The 23,356-nt window shown below is 45.6% G+C and overlaps 1 protein-coding gene across 8 annotated transcripts in view; it reads right to left on the bottom strand.

The window, feature by feature from the left end:
- The window catches only part of CAMTA1 (calmodulin binding transcription activator 1), a 326,976-nt gene that overhangs the window by 15,429 nt on the left and 288,191 nt on the right, over positions 1–23,356 (bottom strand). For 6 of the 8 annotated variants that reach the window (XM_052792791.1, XM_052792792.1, XM_052792787.1 and 3 more), the window contains 11 exons: positions 13,188–13,327; positions 12,721–12,917; positions 12,299–12,377; positions 11,124–11,439; positions 10,212–10,735; positions 8,832–9,019; positions 8,166–8,412; positions 7,635–7,706; positions 6,648–6,668; positions 3,208–3,401; positions 2,946–3,020 (listed from right to left, as the gene is read on the bottom strand). In XM_052792791.1, coding sequence (XP_052648751.1) covers positions 2,946–3,020; positions 3,208–3,401; positions 6,648–6,668; positions 7,635–7,706; positions 8,166–8,412; positions 8,832–9,019; positions 10,212–10,735; positions 11,124–11,439; positions 12,299–12,377; positions 12,721–12,917; positions 13,188–13,327 — 2,053 coding nt within the window. The remainder of the gene's footprint in view (positions 1–2,945; positions 3,021–3,207; positions 3,402–6,647; positions 6,669–7,634; positions 7,707–8,165; positions 8,413–8,831; positions 9,020–10,211; positions 10,736–11,123; positions 11,440–12,298; positions 12,378–12,720; positions 12,918–13,187; positions 13,328–23,356) is intronic. The other 2 variants (XM_052792793.1, XM_052792789.1) reach the window with 1 other exon arrangement.

Genomic DNA, 23,356 nt, shown 5'->3' on the forward strand with positions numbered 1-23,356 from the left:
ATAATTAGGAGGCTTATATAGAGGTGGTTTTAAACTTACTTAACATTCTAAGTTTCATTACCCTTAGAAAGAGGCAAGCAAGAAAAGTCAAGCAGTGAGGAATAACTGTAATTATTAAGACACAGAAAAGAAAATTCAGAAAGCCTGAAGAAGACCAGATGAGAGGGAAGCAATGCTCTCATCTTCCACCTGGTACCCCAGTGTACATGCACCACGAACAGGGCAGGTCAGAAAGGGGGGTTGCAGAGCCAAGCTTGGGAAGGAACGAATGCGGGTGGTCTCGCCAGGATATGGCTGTGCTGGGGAAAGCGTGTGGATCTCCCCCTCGGGGCTGGGGGGGTGGGCAAGGAAGCAAACGGGTCAGTCTGAGTCAGCTGAGATGCTGAAGCAAGTGAAGCTCTCTTTTAGTACATAGATCTGTATCATTTCCAGTATTGTACTTTTCCTGTGCAGTTGTTTATGCAAGCAAAAGACTTCAATCTGTTTGTCTTCAAAATCCTTCGTGGTAATAAAGCTCCAAGAACCCGATTTGTGTGCTGCTCTTCACAGAGCGCAAACAAGCTCAGGGACCAGATCTCTCTGTATGGTACTGGCAGCCAGGAGAGTCCGAGGGTCTGTGAGATACTCCAGCAGTGTGATCCCAGGATCACAGATGCAGCCTAAGTGCACAGAGCATGAAGTGTTTTGGCAAATGTCTGTCTTTGCAACTGCTTGCTACAGCTTTTTTGGCAAGCAGGAAGAATACGGGGAAAGAGGCTCAAACTTGTCACACGTCTAAACAGTTCTGTAAATCTAGTAGACTGGTAAATGTATGTCTTTTTCAAGCAGATTTAAATGCTGGTTTTGTCGTTTTGGTAAGTCTTGCTTTTATTTTTAGCATTTGCCAATGCCAGAATGCTCCTGGTTAAAATGTGTGTCAGTTATTAATACTAGTTACACTAACACGGTTTTAAACCCTTAGGATCACTTGGAGAAAGTGCATGACCACAAACGTGTGATCGTTTTTATTTCAGAAGGAAAAGCAAGGCAGTTTTGAAACACAGTTAACATCTTCAGGGGAAATAAGTTACTTTCTGATTTTGTTGCATCCTAGCCAAGAACCATGGATGAATTCCCAAGTAACCACAACCGCTAACAAAGCGCCTATGGACAGACAGGACTGCACTGTTGCAGAAATTCCAAATACTGCGCAGTGTGACATAAGCCAGACAGAGCCTACTGACAATGGATCCCCCCCCAGCCCCCGCTTCTTCATTTTTATTTCCTGTCTATAAACACCCAAGACTTAAACCCATCTCCCAGAGATGCCTGGCAGCAGCGACCACACTGCTGAAGAGAGAGGAGATCGACTACAGGCAAAGGGAAGGGTCTTGCCTGCAAACTTCAGTGATGCAAGTAGGGTCTCGCTCTACAAAGGAAACAGGAGACGCTGAGAAAGAGGACGGCAATGAGCTGAAGGCAAGAAAAACTGCTGGAATCACAGGCAATTTAAGCCCTGGAGAGTCTAGGTTACTCGACAGTTGGAGACTTAACTGACCGTGGCTGAAGTGCATAGTGAGTCCTGGACATTGGTGGGAAACCCAGGGATACAGCTCGTCGTGAAGTATTCTCTGGCCTCGTGTGTGATAGTTGGCTGTAAGAGCCTCTGGCAGGTTGACCCTAGAGCCTCCATGGATGGAAACGGGCACATGGCTTCCCCAGGGACTGCCTGGATCTCAAGCAGATCTGAGAGGATACAGAAGTTCCGAGCCTCCGCCTGCTTCAGTGGGACATGCTGCCCAACAAACACAACAAAACAAACCTTTTGGTCTCTTCCACATGCCCAGCTGAGAGCAAGAAGCCACTTGTGCTTCTTTATGAACAACTGCGGCTGTTTCAAGTGCATTTGGAATTGGCCTGGAAACGGTAAAGCCCTCTTTCTTGTCCACACATGTTACTTCGCACTGAACCTGCAGGTAAGATGTCCTTCCACAACGTGAGCCACACTGACTTCCTGCAAACTGCAGCTCTGAAATCCTACAAAAAGGACTGAGTCTGTTTCTAAAATCAAGTTTATCACATGCCTCTCTGCCTCTCAGAGTTCTCTTTGTTCAAACATCACTGGGCTGAACTAGACATGCTTCAAAATGCATCAGGTCTGACCAGCTCCTGAGTGGATGAAATGCATGTGCGGTGAGAATGGAGGGAGCAGAGTCAGAAACATCTGAATTTACTTTTGTCTAGGCAAAGTTCCAGTTTACAACCTGATCATATATGGGATCCTTTCCTTGAGAAATCAAAACAATTGCCCTGCACATAGCAGAGTACTGGTATGACAGCACTAGCTGCCACATGTGAACACTTTGGCAAGCCTGCACAGGTTCTCACACTGGCAGGAGATGATTCATCTTCATGTCTATGTCTGTACTCCCAGCTGAGGTATGTGTGGAGTGGCTGATGTGAACTAACTTGTCCGCTGCTCTGTTGGCACATTCCACCTATCCACATTAAAAAGATCCCGTATTTGATGAGAGTTTACCAAAGGAACCTGTGACCAAACTAAAGGCATTTCCAGCTTACACCAGATCTTGTCACATTTTGCACTTTCCCATGTACCATGAATGCTTTGTGCAGCACTTACAAGCTGCAGCTATCCTCAAGTCCAACTTTTAAAGTCATGTGCCTTGCTTTGCTCAAAGCTTCCTTATTCTGTGTCTGCCCAACACAACCTGGGCTGCTTCACCATATCAGCAATGGAACTGAACATGATTCTCTTTCAGCAATAGTCCTAAGTTAGAAATTTCATTTTTGGCAGTATAACTTGGAAGCAGTTGGTCTTCGTTATTTGATTAAAAGATCTGTAGTGAGCCAATTCTATTATCCTTTACATTGCACTCATCACTGACATTGCTGAATATTGTTGCATTGCTCTAATAAAGGGCAGATACCAAAAGATAGCGTCATACCTGTGGCGGCAGCGTCGTAAAAACCGCATTATCTTGCGAGCAGCTTGATCCTGCTTCTTGGTAAGCAGACTGCTTCTAAATGCAAAAAAACCCAACACTGAGGTGTAGGCAAAACTGAGGAGAATACTACTAAATGCAAGCATAGTTATCCTATGAACCGCTGTCCTTTTCCCACTGGCCTTTGTAAACTACAGCACAGCCCTGATGAGTGTAAAAACAATATGTAAAGATCACAGTAGCATCGAACATCCCAACAGCTCACCTGAGTTTCTGTTGTACAATGGTGGCTGCCCGACGGTTTTGCCTCCTCTTCCCACATTCTTTGTAGCTGCGATAGTACTGCTGGATCAGCATCGCAGCTCGTCGGCTCTGCTGGAATTTTTTCTGCTCATAGTAACTTCGGAATTTGCTCTGGATAAGAATGGCAGCTTGCGTCATCTTTTTATAAAGTGCATACTACAAGAGAAACAAAGAGAAGCTGAGGCATTCCGATAAAACCAGCAAGAAGCAGGTTCCTACAGAAAGACTCTTGTGCCACTTAAGACACAATGAGAAGCAAATGAGTATCTACTTGCTGATCAGGAACTGCATGAGAAAAGGGTGACAGCAAACTAGAACAACTGTGAGATTAGGTGCAGAACCTAGTCTGCATTAAGAAAGCAACTACCTGTTTTGCTGCCCCTGGAATAGTTTGACGGGATTCAAAGAATCATAGAACAGTTTGGGTTGGAAGGGACCTTTTAAAGGTCGTCTAGTCCAACCCCCCTGCAATAAGCAGGGACATCTTCAACTAGATCAGGTTGCTCAGAGCCCCGTCCAACCTGACCTTGAATGTTTCCAGGGATGGGGCATCTACCTCTCTGGGCAATCTGTGCCAGCGCTTCACCACCCTCATCGTAAAAAATTTCTTCCTTAATATCTAGTCTAAATGTACCCTCTTTTTAGTTTAAAACCATTACCCCTTGTCTTATTGCAATAGGCCCTGCTAGAAGTTTGTCCCCATCATTCTTATAAGCCCCCTTTAAGTACTGGAAGGCTGCAGCAAGGTCTCCCCGGAGCCTTCTCTTCTCCAGGCTGAACAACCTCAACTCTCACAGTCTTTCCTCACAGAAGAGGTGTACCATCCCTCTGAGGTTTTATTTAATACCTAGCTAGCAGAGGCTCTACATGTACATGCTGATGACCAGATCCAGCCATCCTATACTTATGAACAACTGGAGCTGATCCCGAGTTGTGTTTACACTGCTTCATATTTGTATTGCAGTGGGTCTGCGTAAGAGATAAACCAATTGACTACACTTAGAGGAACTGTTTTCCTTGCATACAGAAATCTCATTACAAAGTACAGGATGCTCATTTCTGTGCAGCCGTTATTTGTAAAGACTCAGAGCAACAGCAGCAAAATATGCCCAACTAAGTGACTGGATAACTTATGCCCAACTAAGGATAAAGCAGTGTGAATGACTATTCCAAAATGCTAACAAATTAACTAAAACCAAAATACACTTTTTTGTGTCTTCATTTAAAAATATCTTTTAAACAAATTACTTTTGTAAGAACCAAATTTGCTGTTCACAAGGGTATTCCACCTTCCTAGGACTATTAACTTTTAAACAGCTCACTTCTTGTTTCCATGCCATAGCACAACACTGCAAAAGTTTTGATTGCTCATATATCCATTTAAATCCAAGCATTTCAAATGGAGTAATATATGATTCTAACTTAAAAAAAACCAAAACCAAACAAAACCCCAAACCTGGAACAGTTAATTAAGCAAGTCTAATACTGAGCCTAAGTCACAGGCAAAACTAAATCTCATTAGAAGTCTGTAGCAAGCATCCACTGAACTTGCAAATTTGCATGAGCAGTCACACACATCCAAAACTCCATCTAGCACTGTATTATTTCTAGCCCCATGATTCCAAATAAAGCAGGCACAAACTCTTAAAAAGAAAAATCTTTATTCTACATGCTTTTCCTTTTAAAGCACGCAAGTAGATGGCTGCTTAAGAGAAACCATATGCATTCATGCATATTTTTAAAAGTCCTTTTTAAGATAGAGATGTAGAATAATGTATAGAAGTTGCACTCATACCTCTGAACTAACACTATGACAGAGGTTTTCAGTGTTTACTTTGGAAAGTTTTAACACTTCAAAACTTATATGTCTCTTGTTCCTGGATATTTTACCAGCTATGACTTCTGCTTACTTTATCAGACAGACGAGACACAGAAACAGCAGTCACTGCCCTGTATAGGGTAATGTCCTAACATATCTCAATGGAGCTTCCTGTCTTTTGGGGAAAAAAAAACCCAAAACCAAAAGCAAACAAACAATGCCCCCCAACATCACCCCAAAGCAAAAAAACCCTCCAATATCATCACAAACCACCATTTACCAAATTTCACTTTTTGGAATTGAAGCAGTCATTAGGTGCAGTTGTATTTTGTCATTATTTATTTCCATTGGGTTTTTTGTTTTGTTTTCTTTTTTCTTTTTAACATTTTTAATTAAATGGATCAGATTGTGGTTTTAAATTAGCTATTTTAAATAAGTCCACTCACGGGCTGGTCATGGTTTTCCTTCAAATTTGTAGCCCAGATGGGACTTCTGTGGCTGAGTTACAAACCCCTGAATAGAAGGGTTCAAATACGAAACCGTGATGTAAGTTATGACTGTTCAAATTTAGTCATAAGCCTGCGCTGATCCTGCCAATACAGTAACATAATAGAGGAGTAAGGCGTGTGAAAGAGAAAATAGCAGTCACTGGATAGACCCCAATACGTTTGCATTCGACTCTAAGACCCACTTAGCTGATTAGCTGCTCCCTCTCCTCCTCCTCTTTTCCCTCCAGCTGCGAAGAGGATAAACAGAGAAGTCCCCTGACCTCCATGAAGCGGTAAGCCTCAGCTAAGTACAGCGGCCCTGGAAAGCTCAGCTCACTTGCGCTGATACAACAGTACTTTGATACAAAACCATGGTGCAGGAGGAAGCTGTGGATGGAAAATTACCCCAAGGACACGTTCTCTCCCAGAAGAGCGTGCCTTGCCTCCTGGGTAGCTCTGAGAAAAGCTCAGCGGATTCTAGCGTCTGATGAGAGCAAGACGTTGCACAGCTGGGAAATCCATCTTTACAGGAGAAAATTATTGGCCATGAACAATTTAAGACTGGCATCAACAGCTGTGCCTCCAGTGCGAGCAGCAACGCACGTGAGATGGTGGTCTTAGGCATTCAGGGCATAGGTATTTCAAAGATGAATGTTCAAAATACTTTGGCAGGCAGAACGCAGAGGACATCGGCTGCATGGGTGGGATAAATGTTCTCCTGCGCTCCCCAAATGCCAAGGCAAAGATCACCGAGTGACGGCTAATCAGCAGCAACAAAGGAAAGCTTGTCCTCCAGAAACTGGCTTCAAAACCTTCCTTGCACCTCAGCCCATCACTGCTTAAATGAGTACCTGTAGAAGCAGGAGACTTTTTTTTTTTTTTCAGTTATACTCCTACATTGATATGCTGTGGCACAGCAGCCCCTACATATCTCCCATAAGGATTGGTTGTCAGTGATTTCTCAGCCACAGATATTTATGAGTGGACACTATTAAAACATTTCTCTAAACGCCAGGTTCTCCTGGTTTATATTGAATGTGAAAGTTAGTGACCCATGGGGAATTTTTTCCAAAACAGTGTTTGTATTTGTATTACCTTCAAGGCTATCCAAGTAAGCTTAGGGAGAAACAGAAAAATACATAGTTAATGTTAGTTCTGCAAATAAAGAATGAAAAAATAAACCCAAACCATCTTCTTTCAAAAAGAAGCGATTCCAGGATCCAAGACAAAGCAGTTTGTCAAGCAGTTTTTTGAAAGGAACTAAGCTTCCCTATTACAGGAAGCATCACTCCAGAATGACAGCCATGTGACAGGTTGAATGTGAATCATGATGCAGTCACCTAACACTAAAAAGGCTTCCCAAATAAATGTTTTTGAAGGTTGTAAAAGAGCACAGGCATCTTGCCTTTCTCTTTACGTAACATGCTGCCAGGCATCAGACAGCTTGAGTCTAGCAGGGTATAGTGAAGAGGAACGTGGGGCTCTAGCCCCCACAAAAAACCCCCCAAACAACAAACCCAAACCCAACCCAACCAAAGAGGAAAAAGAAAAAGTATCTTCTTTTTCTGGGGTTGAGAACTCAGCCTAAAAGCATGTCTCCAACTAGAGTCTGGAGAAAAGTCTCAGTCCTGGAACAACTCGCATCAAGCTAAAACACGTGACTTCGTGAATTCCCATAGTTTAAAAGTTTAGCATGTGCAAAATAAGAGAACCTATTTTTCATCTTTGCCTTTACCAAAGGCGAAACCAACTTCAATTTCACAATGAAATTTGGCAAGCAACTAGTCAGAGAATAGTCTCACCAGGCTACAGCATGCATAAAGGCCAATACGGAATACATCATTGCCCTCTATCTCATAGCAAAAATGCAGGTATCATCACAAACAAAATGCTTTCATGGATTCCCTCCAAAATTAAGATTCAGGACATGAATTTTCTTCCCTTTTCAATTTTGCCTTAGCTGGGTATTTCCTTACTGTGTGCTGAAAAGGATACAAGAGGAACAGCGGGATAATTCCCATTACAAAGGGCTGTGTTCATGGCACTTACACGTGTTTCATAAAATTTCACTTCCTTGATTACCTGTTTGTATTTTCGGTAGCAACGCTGAATAACAGCAGCAGCCACCTCTTGCTGTTCCCGGAGAGGACGACCCTATGTGGAGAAGGAAAGAAGCAATAAGATGATGTCAAGTGGCTCACAGCAGCTTGCAGGGCACCTACTTCTAGAAATCTCTCTTATCAGTGCTACCTGGTCTGATTCAGGTCTAGGCATTGCCTGGAGATGTCTCTACTATCAATTCACGTAAGGGACAAACCCTCAAAATTGATCTTTACACCAAACAGGCAACTAACCAGAACCTCTGGGGTATATTTTGAGGATGTGCTTTGTGAGTGTTGCTCCGGCACAGAAGGCATGCTATAGCGTGGCATGCTCTCTCCAGTACGGTAGGTGCTGGGTAAACATCAACAAGCAAATGCTAGAAGCATTGAAAAGGTTATGACAGAAACTGTATTTTTGTCCCAGGAGTGGGTATTACCCACATTTTGTTTTGTAACAAATTATACTCTCTCACACCTAACAAGGAAGACATTGGGTATTTTGACCACATACCTTGTATTTCCTGAACACTGTCTGGACGAGTTTGGCAGCTTCATAGAGTTCTCTCTGCTCATGATCAGACAGAGTTAACTGTGCAAACTCATTTTCTACCTTCTCGCTGGTGGATGCACTCAGAAATTCAGACCAATCTGCTGCCGAGGGAAGGCTGGGTTTCTCAAAAGCTATTTCACTGATTGGTGAGCCTGCAGGGCTCAAGCTGGTGTTCGAAGAAGGGGTCAGGGGTTCACTATACAGACTTCTGAAATACCAATCACAGTAGCAATTATTGGCTCACAGAGCACCTGGGCTGGCATCACAGATAAGGACTACAACATTTCCGAGTTCAAGGCAGAAGCTCATGCTCCCCTCCCTCTCTCCAAGCAACATCCCACATTCCTGAGCCTGCCTGTACTGCCTTTGCACAGACTTGGCACTGGAAGAGAAGTCACAAGTCAGACCTTGTGGCCACTTCCCCCTCCTGCTGCATGCACTCCCATTCTTCCATGAATTTGTAGCTGTGCTGGCAACGATACGTTTGATCACAAGAGTGTGGCTGGGCTTGGAACACCAGCATTGACTCCCACTGAGAAAGAGCACCTGCAGGCTAAAGAATCAGTGCATGCTGCCCAGCATTCAGACCACTCAAAAACCCAGAGCAACTTCACAGCTCTCACTGACCTTATCTGCGCAGCACTCGGCAGATGATCGACATCAGCAAGGTAACTGGCCAGCCAGCTCATTGTGGTGCTCATGGCAGCACTGTCCGTTCTCTCCACCAGTGGTGACTCCATTGGCACAAAATTCTCCCGCTTGATCCTGTCAGGCGTAGCTTCGATAATGTGCTCCGCAAGTGTCATCATGTTCACCTGGGAAGGGGGAGAGGAGAGCAAACTTTTGCTGCCTGGTAGCAGGAGCCTTGTGCTTGCATGCTACAGCCCAGCTTTAGACAGACTGCCCCATTTTCCCCAAACTTGTGGTAGCTGGAGTCTACCATTTGTCTCAGCATTGGAGAGAAAGTCATTAGCCAAAGCTTATTTGCTTTTCTGTCTCTTCTGACAAAGCACTGCAGGGTTTCATATTCCCCAGACCTCTTTTTCATTGAGCGTACGGGGAGCCTAAGAGATCTGGTGAAAGGTTTATGTCATCCGACCTTTGCTGTCTGCTACTGACAGCTGTCACTACTATCTTGTTTCCAAAGGAAAGGTGATCTTGCCACTCTTCCATCGAGGTGTGCAGTAGAGCACGACAAGACAATACAGGCACATCAAGAGAAGTTAAAACCCTTGGGACCACAGCTTTGTCAGGAATCCTTCTGACCCATATCCCCCCTGCCTGCCAAGGTTCACAGGAATTTTTAACACAGAGAACAGAAAACAGTTCTTGTTTTGCAAAGATCTGCTTCATCCATGTTATGCCAGCAAGATGAGAATATTCAGAGATGCCAAGGCAGTGCGTGTAGGTTGTGTTCCCATTACTCTTCGCTCAGAAGACCAAGCGCAGTATCTTTCTCCCAGTGACTACTTCTCATTTGTCTGTCCTGCTACTCTTGTGTTTTTATCTCCTCTATTCCATACCTGGTGGGATTTTTTCTGCCCCAAACCCACACTCTCTCCCCTTCTCCACCCTTATCTCCTTGCCCTTTAAAGTGCAGTGGCTTGGCCTGCAACCACAGCACTGCTACTCTCGGACCACCTTGTCTTTGTAGGGACTGCTTCCCAGTTCCCGAAGAACTACGGGGCCACCTTAGTCTCATTTACTGATGTGACCAGGAGGCTCTGCTTTTTCCTTTTTCCGTGCAAAATTGCACGCAATTTTGTGCATTCTGTACAGAAGTGCATGCCAGCGCACGACCCTAAACGCTAACCATTAGCCTTTGCATCCGGGTTGAAAGGATACCCTTTGAAACTGGAAGAAAGTATACATTGAGCATATGACCACCTCCTTTCACCCAATTCAGAGTCTCTGAAGGCCTCCACAGAAGTTTCTCACAGTTAGGCTCCTGTGTGCAGCCACCATGTGCTCTGAGACTGCTGATCTTGGTGCTATGGGTACGTTTACCTGCAAGTCATCCATGTGGTGTAAGCAGTCCTCATCCCCTGCATTGTCCCTATAGGACAAGAGCTCTGCATCCACCATCTCCCTGTCAGCCATCATCAGCACGTTCATCTGCTCTCGCTGGCGTAGCCGATGGGCTACAGTGTCCTTCCCCAGCGCAGCCCCCTTCTGGCTCCCTGCCACCTGCACTGCAGACACACCAATATAAATGTCTTTTGGGTTCCATTTGATGCCTGCTTGGCTGCCAGAACCCCGGTACCCAGTAACTTCTGGGATGTGCTGGGAGAGCTCCCGGCCATAGTCCCTTATCCCTTCACTGGGGCTGATTGTCTCAGTGGCGGATTGCTTGGAGCTGGAGTTCTGCTTCCTGATGCTCGGCTGTTCCAGGCTGAGTGCAGTAGAAAGCAGCTTCTCTTGCCGGGCTTGAAAATATTCAGGGCTCAGCTTATGTTTTTTGGGTGCAGGGTAATCTTTCTGAGTCTCACTACTGTAGTAACTGGAAGGTTCTGATCTTGGTCGTCTCAGCTCTGGAAACAAACAGATCAATGGTCAAAACGAAACATGTAACCCACAATCGCTGTAGGAACTATGACATCTTCTGCCACACAGCTGCAGGCAGAAGTTTGTGCCATGCTCTAGGACACCCGACAGCATGCGCAAAGGGAGTAACTATCACCCAGGGAGGATACTACCTCCACCACTCTTAAGATACACGTGCCTTTCTAAAGCAGGCATTCACTCCTCTTCCCAATACTTATGCAAGTGCATGGAGCACATGACAGAGCCCCCACAAGAAGAATGAAGTATGGACAGCAGGGCTACAGGTGGCATCTGCTGCCCAGGTGAGTTCCTTGCCCCCAGGTTTTCACACGTCAAATGTCAGCAAAGCAGCGCATGCCCTCGAGGTTGTTTTACCTGTGTTTGTACTGGAAATCACAGTGACTCCCTTCTGAGGCTCCTGAGGGGCAATAAGCTCACTGTGCCACTGGGACACCCAGTTCTCTGTGTTGGAGTCTGTGCTCGAGGGGCACTGAATCCTGGGGTTTTGCCCAAGCTGAGTTTGCTCATCTCGCTGTAGCTGCTCCAAGCACTCCGCCAACTTCACGTGGCCCCGAGACCGGGCGATGGCCAGTGGCAATCTCCCAAGGGAGTCAGGAATAGAGATGGCTCGGCGGTCCCACTTGTACAGCACAACGGCTGCATCCATGTGGCCCAGGGCGCATGCCCACATCTGAAAAAGAAAAGACAATTGACCCACTGGGTGACCTGCCTTCTCCTTCCTTTCTTGCTAACGCAGTGGAGTCTGGTCCTCAGCTCAGGGAGAAACGACTCTGATAAGCAAAACCATAACATGCTTCTACCCCAACAACTGGCTTTTATAAATGTTCTATCCTGACAAAAGGCCATTACAGAGGATTAGATGCATGCTGTTCTCTCCTGTCACAGAGAAACCTCCACCTGCCAAATGAAGCTGACAGTCTGACACTTTCTTATTTAGCAATAAACGTTTTTTTGGGTTTGGCCCTTTTTTTTTTTTTTTTTTTTTTTTTTTTTTTTGAGACCAGCATCGCTGCAGAGACGGAACAGCTTCATATGCAAAGGAATCTCTGAGATCAGAAACACACAGACAGAACCAAAGGTTGGGAACAATAAAGTCAACACTCTGCTGTTGTAAACTGGCACTTCTGGTTCCACCCACTTTGGCTTTTTGCTTGTCTAAGTTCTTACTCACGATTTCATGATTCCAATGACCAAGATACTGCAATGACTTCACAACCTCTACAGTCAACCAAAGAGAAGGCGTGTTAAGTCCCTTCCCAAGCATGATAGTGGAGACTAGATTTTAGGTAAAACACAAACCAGAACCACCTGTCTGTCCCCTTTCCTCACGTTACTCAAGGACAAGGTCTTTTCTGTGTGGTCTCTCTCAACAAAATGCCAGGAAGCCGATAGTGCTGTCTCTTACCATTTACACAGCAAGGACACACAAGAAACTCTTCAGAGTGTGAAACACATTAGGAAAGTAACGCATCAGGAAGAACTCTAGAGGGTCCTCAAACTCTCTCAGAAGTTTCAGTCTCTGCTCTTACCAAAGGAGTGCAGGAGAAATGATCCACATTCAAAGGGTCAACTTCCAGCTCCAGATCGATGCTGTCTGCATGTTTGGTGCTGCAGAGGAAACAACAGAACAAATGATGCTCTGTAGCCAGGTTAGGATCATTGCCTAAATGCACAGCTTTACCCAGTGCACCCTACCACAAAGAAGTGGCCACGCACATGCCCATGACACACATATTTACTACAGATGGTGCCCCCACCAGAGACTTTAAGAGCATGATACATCCAGTGATTGGACTTGCTCTCTCAAGAGACAGGTCCCGTCAGATCAGGGGACAAGTTCAGGGACTTGGCTGTTTGTAAGGAACAACCAGAAATCTGGAGCAAGCAGAGCTTACATATGCATCTGCCATGCCTGTACTGACACCCAAGAGTCCAAGAGGCTGGGTCTTACCGCCATTTGATGAGGGTCTGGATCAGTGTAGCATAGCCCTGGGCAGCGGCTAGGTGGAGCAGTGTCATTCCTCGGAAAGTCTTTGAATGGATCAAGTGTTTGGACTTTGCCCAGCAAGCACGACTCATCATCTTCTCGCACACCACCACCACGCGGCTCTCAAAGCAGCTGCCCAGTGTCCCAGTCCCAGAAACGCACTGAAACACCACACACATCCCAGTTTAACCACTGAGGGGAGCTGCAACCTGCCCTGAGCAGGCAGCCTTCCACTTCTAGAAGCACCGAGACAGTGGCAAATGCGAGTGAAAGCCAACTGCTGTTAAAGACACCCACAAACTAGAGATGTTGTTTAGGGGAAAACTATAATCCTTTCCAATCCACCCCCCACCCCCACAAAACCCCAAACAAACCCAAACTCTGGTAAGAAAGCATAACGCTGCCCTGTCTGGACACAGCGGGGTTCATACCTGCACCTGCGTTCCTCCATTCCCACTCCCATTGCTCCCGCCTCCTACTCCTTGTTTGTGCTGCTGGGAGCCTGTCATTTCAGCCATTCTCCTCTCCATCTGCTCAAGTCGCTCCAATATTGACATCCTGAACTGGTTATCTAGGTTGGAGAAAGCCAGAATAAGGATATTTCCATGGAAAGAAAGCTCAGGTTTTGGTAGCCTACTGCAGGAAGCCACAAAGAGCTATCCTGGAAGTCACACAGGAGATTTGCTCTGCTTTGCAATGCACAGGGACACTTGCCCTGCAGCATCCTAGCCCTTCAAGTTCCTGCAGCAGCCCTTTGACTGCATTTCCAGAGAACTTCCTTAAAGAACACAGACAGAAAAATGAAAAACGCAGGCAGAAGATGGATCCCTTCCCTTGTGATTCTAGCAGTATCCACACAATAAAGGACTGAGGTAATGCAACTTCTTTGAAAACACAAGTAAACCCTAAGCAAATATAACCATTCAGACAGCATTTCAGTAGGACCGTATCTTGTCAAAATATTCTCTATTTTAGAGTCAATCCCCCTACTTTACAAAAGTCCTGAATTCAGCTTGGCTTGCCTCCTGAAACCATGCAGTAACGGTACTGGGAGGAAAAACAGTCCTCTGCTTCCTTCTGTGCTTAGAAAAAGGAGCCTTTTAAAAGGCACTTGCTCCTTCCTTGACAGGCTCCCTTTCTTGGAAAACAGGTTCAGCACAGTGCCAGAAACAGAACTGCCAGAAATCACAGAGTAGGGGCATTGATAATCCAGTAACATCATTCTGAAAAGCTTTACAACTCTTGAGCCCTCTGGTCCCTGCAGAAGTCTAAAGGCTTTTATTAGTTATTTTGTCCTCCTTGCATTGTAACCTAGCACTATGATACAGCTACTAATGCTTGAATAGTGGAGCAGGGAGATTTAGATAGGTTAATAGGACATTGCTAAACCTGATGCTGTAAAGATCAACTCAAGCAATCTTTTTGTGTGTAGGGTCAGTCAGTGCAGCTCGAGTGGCTGCAAACACAGAGGGCTCCTTCTGTCTTGTAACCCCTAAGGGAGAATCTTCATGCAGCTCATGTGGAGCTGGGCAGGATAATTTTGTGCATAGGGAACATTTAATGAATCTTGCTATCATGCTAACAGTGTATATAATAAACTGTGGGGAAAAGACAACCCTCATCCTGCGTGGTTTCATGCATCCATGGAGATGATGCGGTGGTGCAGAGCACCGATAACCCCAGAACAAAGCCCACTGACAGTAACAGGAATCTCTGCATCAAAATGAACAAGCTGTGATCAAGTTTTAAAAGAGGAAGTCTTCTCCGAGTGACCTGGTTACATGCAGAGTCCTCCCTGGAAGGCTGTGGGAGTACTTGTATACTACACTCTGCAAGGCGCAACTCTCACTAGAGGGTATTAGCGAGATACAGATCTCTCTGCTGTACTGCCCTGAAGACTCTATTGCAGACCATTAATAAGAGACAGCTCAGGTCCGCTGGCTAACGACATCCCCTTCTGCCTAAGAGGCTGCAGTGGTTTGACAGTAAACAAGAGCTCTGCTCCCTTCTGGTCAGCACCAAGGGGTGGTAATGCAGCATCCCACCCTGGTTGCTCAAGAGCCACGGACAAAGGAGTGCGGCCAGCACACCCTCTCTAACCTCCTTTCAGAGGTGAGCTCACTACAGTCTTTTCTTGCCTAGACCAAAACACGATTACTTATTATTAGTGCCTTAGTAATAATTCAGTTGACCTGTTAATTGCAAAGCCTCTGGGAAAGTGACTGACAGTTACACGAGGAAAGATTCGTAACAAATGCAGTCTCAGGGCCCCGTCTCTGAACTGCGGTCAGCACACAGCAGCAACACAAGTCGTGTTTTCCCAGCCAGTCTTTGTTGCGGGAGTGCTGCAGTGTGCTGCAGTGCAGTCCATGTCGCTGTCTCCTCCTTCCCCATTGCCAGGCGGAGCACGTACGCTGCAGAGACTGACAGAGACCTGGCACCGCTGAGCCATCCCCTCCCACCGCAGGCCTGTGCCAAACAGAGCTACTACAACTCAGGCACCAGGAAAAGCGGCTGCATTCGCCATGCACGTTAACAGCTCCATTCTGCACATTTAAGGCCACTCTCTCTACTTGGGTGGCCAGCACTTGCATTTTATTAAAGATAAGAGTAGCAACACATGCCAGGTATCGTATCTGAGCCTTCAACCGTGTATAGGCAAAAGTAGCATCTTTTTAAAAGAAGAAATTTGGCTTTAACTGGTGTTATAGAACAACAAGCCCAGGGCTGCAAGATACTGGGCATTTGCTCCTGCCCATTTAGCGTCGAAAGAGAGTAATTATTCTGTACAGCCAGAAACAGCAGGAGAAAATGATTCCAGTGAGATGAAGAAGTACACTGTGCAGATTACTATTCCCCCCTCCCTCCTTTTTTTTTTCCCAAGCTGAAACCATTGTGGAACAGAAATGGAGGGCCCCACATTTGTGTCCATTTTCCAGGCTCTTCTCCCTAGGCTCTGTGATCTCTAATGAGTGAAGCCTCCACCTTTCTTGATACCGAGCTAACGACAATGAACACTTCCTGGTACTTCCCGTCAGAGGACTGAAGTTACTAAAGGGACATCTGTCACCACCAGTGTCCCCAGATGGGGACACTAAACCAAAGAAAAGTAGAGAACTTTTCTATGAAACAGAATTTCAAACAGCATCTAGTGCTCCCACGTACTCCTATTCAGACACCCAGACAGTGCTACGGGGAAATATTTAGGGCAGGACAACCTGATTTTGGGTAGCAGAGGGCATCTGTTTGACTCAACAGGAGTCTGAAGGACAGACGTTATAAACTCATCAGAGTCTTAAACCTGTAACCTTCAGCATCTTACCAAGACAATGGTGTTTTTCACAGACGGTCGTAAATAGCTGCTCAGTCTACGGGCAGGCGAGAAATATGCCACTATTAAAAAAATGGGAAGTGGAAACAAACATTCTGGAGCACCAGCACAGAGCAAAGGGAGGCCTTTCCACACCTAGCAGAGACTGCCGGCACTTACCCAGCAGCAGGGTGCACCCTTGGATTAGAAAACTCCAGGCAGCAAATAAGGTAAGTGGGGCAGTAGTGCATGGAAAGTATCTCTATGCCGCCCATTTTCCAGGTGATTAAACTTGCTACCTAAGCAGACTGAACAAAGCCACAAGTGATGGCAATTTCAAAATTATTTATGTGTAGTGTTTCCATAATAAATTCCGTGGTATCAAGTACGCCAAGGTGTCCCCTTCAAAAGCGACTGGTCACTTGAAGCGTGTACACTGCACTAGTCTACCAAAAAAAAAAGAAAATAAAAAAAAAGGAGGTGGGGGAGAGAGAGTGAGCAAGAACAGGAAAGGGAAGGCAGCAACTAGCTATGCTGCAAGAGTTGGTACATCCTTAACAAAACAAGACAAGGACACCTGAGCACAGAGGAACAGCCAAAGGGAAGGACACCTTCCCCCAAGGTTCCCTCTGGACTCAGCAATGAGACGAAAGGCTCCTCTTCTTCCACATGGAGGCCTGGACGCATGCTGGATTAATGGCATTTGGACCACGGTCAGCACAGTTCACGCACCATTAAGAAGCCAACAGATGCCTTGCCCAGGCAGCACCAGGAACAACACACGTCACTGTTTGTGTGGAAGATCCCTGGGTCATTCAACCCCCTAAACAGCCCATTTCCTTCCTTCTTTGCTTGGGGCAGGGCCAGGGAACCTGCTTGCTTTCAGTTAGGCTCCCCAAAGTAAACCACATACAAATACCAATTCCTACACACTCTCCTCTTGCTGCACTCTTGCAGCATCTCTCAGTATAACTGTCCACAGGCAGGTGAACTTCTAAACTATTTTACCAGCCTGCACTAGTCCTACCCCCTTAAAATTAAGTTACAAAGAATAAAGATGATCTCGTACCTTGAAAACTTAGATTTTGCAGGGGCGTAATTAAAGAGTAAGTCTTTAAGTGACCTCCTAGGAATCAATATTCTGTAAGTCCCAAGCTTGCCAGTTTGTATCAAAACATTATCACTTCTGTATTCTCAGTAACAAGACTTGGCCAGCTTCATCCCTAAGGACAACAGCATCATGTTGAAAATAAAAGTACAACTTGTACCACAGAAACTGACATGAAAATATCCTTCGTTTATATAGTCCTGGGTTCAACAGGGTCAAAAACAAAGTCAGCTTTACATACCACATGAGTCATATGCAATGCACCCAGTTTGTCTTTAAAACCGACACATCTGTATCTATGTTAGCAGCCTATATAGAAGGATGACCGCTACAGCTGCGTAAAACTTAGAGGAACTAGGCAGAAAGAAAACCTCTGACATTTTGGGAATCAAAGGGTTGCTTGTGTGTGTGTGTGTGTGTGTGTGTGTTATGTACTGAACATAACCGAGGTCTGAAACAAGATTCTCCAGCTCAACCATAAAGGTATCAGATGATGCCACAACACATTTTTTTTTAAGCACTGTGCTCCATTGCAAAAGAAAACCATGCTTTCTGGTAAAGAAAACATGACCAAACCTGACCCAGTTCTGCTGACTCTCAACGCGTTTTCCTGTGAGAACCCTAATTGCCAAAAAAGCACTGTCAGCAAAGCCTGAACACCACAAACAGGATGAAAATGAAGTGCAAACGAAAAAAGACAAGCTGTCTGGTGTTATGTGACTTACCTTGCAATAATTAAGGGATGGGCTATAAAAGCCATAGGGCTGAACGTTACAAGTATTGCTCTAAGAGAAGTTCAAGACCCTTTATCCCTCATTATTTCTTCTTTTGCTAGTCACACTCTTTTCTGTCTTGCTCACTTCAGGGGTTTGTGTAGAGCCACTTGCTTAGCAGGCAATGAAGTTACAGGAACACACTTTCCACATTCCTGTCTCATATTCAACAGAAGATCTCATGACAAGTATCTATCTCACAGTGCACTGAAGACAAGAGCTCAACAGCATACAAACTGTTGTCAAAACAAGCTTTTCTCCTGCTGCATTATACAGGAAATCTGAACAGCTCCAGCCCAGCACAAGGAGACGCCTTGCACTGGGAGCACCCTAACTCTTTCCAAAGGCAGCAAAGATGCACATGGATACAAACGTATACACATATTTAAGGTTCTACCCCAGGACTCTGCTTTTGATGATAAAATTTCAGATTTTTTTGTGAGCCAAAAAATTAAGGCTTGCAAATTTTTCCATTTCTTGAGTTTCTCCATTATGTATTGTGCTGGTTTTGGCTGGGATAGCGTTAATTTTCTTCATAGTAGCTGGTATGAGGCTATGTTTTGGATTTGTGCTGAAAACAGCCTTGATAACACAGGGATGTGTTATTGCTGAGCAGTGCTTACACAGAGTCAAGGGCTGTTCTGCTTCTCACTCCACCCCACCAGCGAGCAGGCTGGGGGGGCACAAGAAGTTGGGAGGGGATACAGCTGGGACAGCTGACCCCAACTGACCCAAGGGATATTCCAGACCATATGACATCATGCTCAGTATATAAAGCTTGAGGGAAGGAGGAGGAAGGGGGGACGTTCAGAGTGATGGCGTTTGTCTTCCCAAGTCACCGTTAGGCGTGATGGAGCCCTGCTTTCCTGAAGATGGCTGAACACCCGCCTGCCCATGGGGAGTGGTGAATGAATTCCTTGTTTTGCTTTGCTTGCATGCGTGGCTTTTGCTTTACCTATTAAACTGCCTTTATCTCAACCCATGAGTTTTGCCACTGTTACCCTTCTGATTCTCTCCCCCATCCCACTGTGAGGGAGGTAAGTGGCTGCGTGGGGCTTGGCTGCTGGCTGGGGTTAAACCACGACACATATAAATCTGAGGAAAATGTTACAATATTCTTTAAGAAACCACAGAGAAGGTTTCTGAAGCTGTTCTTCAAGGCTGCCTCCGCTGAAGGTAATGAAAACAACTGCATTTGTGTATCTCCAAGACGCCTCATAAATTCACAGAAAACATTCTGAACACTGTATCTTTTCTGGAAATTATTATTCTTCAAATTTAACAATAAAAACGTAACATCAAAATTACTTTTCACCATTATTCCTTAGCATAACAGGAAGAGGTGGTGGCTTTAGGCTCTAAGGGCCTTTTTTGTGAACAGACAGAGTCCCAGCAAGGCAGGACAACCTGCTCTCACAGAGCTTTTCCACCAGCAGCTGCCTTCACCTGATGGGAGTTCTGAAGCTTTCAGGATCTGATGGAGCTACACGCGTCCACTCGCTCATGCTTCACCCCTCTTGCCCTGCACCTTCTGTGAAACTCTGCAAGCCCCAAGCGCGCCCCTGGGTCACGCGTTAATTTAGGGATCTGTTCCATCACACACAAAGCCATTTTCACTTCTGTTGTCCTCAGCCCTTCATAGGGGAGTGAGAAGCTATCCCATGGATTCAAAACCAAGCTTAGGAAACGCAGCAAAACTATTCATGGTGGTATTTTTTTGCAGGGTCCGGTCCTCGTGAGAAAACCAGTTGTTCCAGCGTCATGTCAGGGCTGGGCTGCTCCACAGCACCGGCCGCCTGAGGGGAGCCTGACTGTCCCAGCAGGGAGAGACTGGAAAGAGCTGCTTGGTCAGATTTTGACCCCTGCTAAGAAATTGGTTTGCCTCTCATACTCATTTCCCTAAAACATGAACCATCATTTGAGTGCAGAACGAGCTTCTTTTTAATTGGTACTCAGAGGGAGCCTACTACTGATTACAGTAACAATAGCAAGTTATGGACAAAACATACCTAAAGATGCAAAACTGTTCTGGTACAAGTCTTTTAAGGATGCATAGTTAATTACATCAGTTAGCATTTTACAGAGCTACAGCGTGTACAGCTGCACACTTACGCCCAGTAGACAAGCTTTCACCTGAGACTGCAGAAGCACCTGCCTTGTGAAGCCTGCTAACAGCTTGTGACCCCTCCTGACTGCATCTACCCTGTATTAAAAGGGAAGCTAAAACACAGCACTTGCAAACTTTGTACAAGTGTTTTCCACGTGAGGAGGCAGCAGGGCTGCTACCAGAAAGATTTGCGATTACGCACCGAGTGGGACAGTTCCTGCAGAACTACCAAAAGACACCCTACCGCTCCCTCATTCAGCCATGTCATCCTACCAGCAGGAGACAAGACACTCGAGACTTTAAGAACAGTAAGGGTGGAGTCCCCTTCCTAAACGGTGTAGAAAACCAAGGACCACACCTGGGGGAAACGCCTGCACTGCAGAGCTTAGTCACAAGTGCAACGCTTCACCTGCCCCCCTGCGATAGCCCACTCCTCTGCACGGCCCTCCCCATCTTCTAACCCAAAGATCTCTTTCAAAGACACTGTATTTATTATTTCTCTTTTTGAGCTATGCAAGCAGTGTTCCAATGGGTGGGCACTGGCTCAAGCCATTGGCTCCTGCTCACGCTTTATTACAAAATGTAGTAAAGCCACATGTTAGCGGACATCGAGTCTCAAATCTTGCACTTTCTTTGTGTGCTACCCGAAACACCACTATGGTCCAGGTATGGAGCTAAGAGGATACCAACATACAGCAGCAAGTGGCAAGACCTTTGCTTGACAAGCGAAGTTTAAGCAATTAGCATAGAGAGCTGCTTTTCTCGTCTCTGCACACTGCTTTACTGGACAAGTACCGATCCAAAAGCATCTCCTCTTTCGTCCTTTTGCCAAGCAAGCTTCAACCAGCAAGCAAGCTTCAACCAGCAAGCAAGCTTCAACCAGCAAGCAAGCGTCTGTACTATTCACGACACGGCAGTGCAGCCAGAACTGTTAGAGGAAGCACTGCTTTGCAGTGATGAAAAATAAATCAGCAGTTCTTAGCAGTGAGCAGTGTCTATACTACCTGCTCTTTTTTTTTTTTTTTTACACTCTCACCTGGAGGTCTGGTTTTTTTCACCACACTGCACAACCTAAATGACAGACAGTGTTTGACTGGAAGGGCTAAAGGATGAGGGCGCATGATCTCCTGCACATTCTGCCGGGGCAGTATCTGTCCAGGATATAATTATTTCCCTGCAGACTTCTAACCACTGAACTAACAGTGCTGTGCGAGATCTGCATCTGCACGTGTTCCCAAGTACTGTGCTTAAATACTCAGGAGGTAAGAAGCCACTCTGAAGGCACCGGCTTCTCAGCACATGCAGTTTCTTTAGCTGCAGTTTCTGTGTTACAACCTTCACTGTGTGAACACACGCAGGCTGAATTTAACAAGTGCAATAGCTGAGCGCTGTAAAAAAAAAAAAACCATGCAGCGCAAAGACATTTGTCTGTTTCACAGAGCAAGTCAGACACGCCATATTCTCTCATCCAGTGCAAGCTGTGGGTGGGGATGGAAGCAGTCTAAGGACACATCACTTCTCCGAGTGCTACTGCTCTGTTCCTATTTCACAAATCATCTGTCACTTGCCCGTAAAATCTTGCTCAATTCTTCTATACAGCAAAAATTATGAACACCTTCCATGTTGCAGTATCAATTTGATCTGGTTTAGTACTTATTTCTGAGGTGTCATCATTGCAGGAACATGTATTTCTGAAATGAAATTGCAGTAGCATCCTCGATGCGCCTTACAAAAAGCTCTGTTTAGCAGTGAGCTATTACAGGTCATGGTCTCTACCAGCAAATGAAAACACTTAAAATTTTTACTTAATATTCTAAGACAAATGCGTACCTGTGCTAGTGAGGCAGGTCAGTTCCAGGCCTTTTGATTAGTGAGAAATGTCACAACTACCGAGGCACGAGATGAGGAAAACACTGTATTTACACTCTGAACCTAAGCGACAGCTGACGAAGGTCCGTTCTTTCACGGAAGAAATAAACACTACTGGGCACGGGCAGGAATAACGAAGTAATCCAGACCTGCACACGCAGGCATTGTCATTGATTTTAAACCATTTATCCATCTATCAGGGCAAGACTTCCCACCAGCAACACTTTCCCCATAGCTCTTCCAACACTGTACAACTTCAGCTATCGCTCCCATGCCATCTGGGACTACCCCCGTTCCTCTCTATCGTCCCCAGCAGCCAGTGCTCCCTCAAAAGATGGTACTTACCCCTACTTTTCTTTATCATGCCATTACTAGAGAAGAGAAGGGGGGTGGCTCAGGCTGACTTTTTCCCCAAGTGGCAGTGTCTATACCAACAGCGATGAAGCACTTGCTGCCATTTTTTTTTTTTTTTTTTTTTTTCTTTCCAGGTTTCTCTTCCCCAGAGCTTAGGCATGGCAAGATTTTCACGCTATCCAGGAACAGCTACTGCAGCAAACCAGGGAAGGTTTTAGAGATGCCATGTGGACTTGGTGTATTTTATAGGTAGGGCAGACTGCTAAAGACGTCACTTCTTGCGCTATTTAGTAATTTGTATAAAAACAGCTGCCTGCCTAAGGTCACTCTCTGCATCTCAGGTCAGAAATTGGCTGTACTTTCCCTTAGGTGCCAACACTATAAAAGACGTTGCGCTTTTAGAGGTATGCAAAGAACGCCAGCCTAGGAGACGTGCTGCCTGCTGCTCACCTGCACAGTGCTACCCACTGCTCCTGGAGACTCCCTCCTCCAAGGGTTACATGCTAAAGGAGCTATAAACAGGAAAAAAAGCACCTCCTGGGGCACTATGCGGTATCTGTGCTATGGTACTGTAAGTATGGTAAAAATTCTGACCCAAGTCTTCTCTCATAAAAATTGCAAACTCAAGAAACAAAATAGTCACCCAGAAATCACCAGACTGATGAGCAGAATGATACAAAATGATCGCTATTTGCTGCAAAAGTAGATCAACAGGAACTGCTACAAGCTACAAAGCTGTTAAACACCAGGTCAGCAAAAGAGACGGAGATCTCCTTCACTGGAAGCTTTCAAAAAGTCAAACATCAGTCATGTTTACCCCATCTCTAAACTGGGAGTGGCCTACACCGTCTTCTGAATTCCTCTTCCTAGTCCTACTCTTTTTGATGAGGCGCCCTGCAAAACAAGTTTTGCAATCACCTGGCACGGAGCAAGCATGTGCTTCAAGCATCCCTAAACTCCTCAGGGAAGGTTTGGGCTACTGACCTCATCCCACGCTGTACCAACTCAGAATATGAGATTGCGAGCTAGTGGTGTTAGGAGGTAATCCGTCCACATCTGCGTGATGCTACAGTAAAAGC

Source organism: Harpia harpyja, chromosome 7 (assembly GCF_026419915.1).
Source record: "Harpia harpyja isolate bHarHar1 chromosome 7, bHarHar1 primary haplotype, whole genome shotgun sequence".
NCBI classification, from domain to species: domain Eukaryota; kingdom Metazoa; phylum Chordata; class Aves; order Accipitriformes; family Accipitridae; genus Harpia; species Harpia harpyja.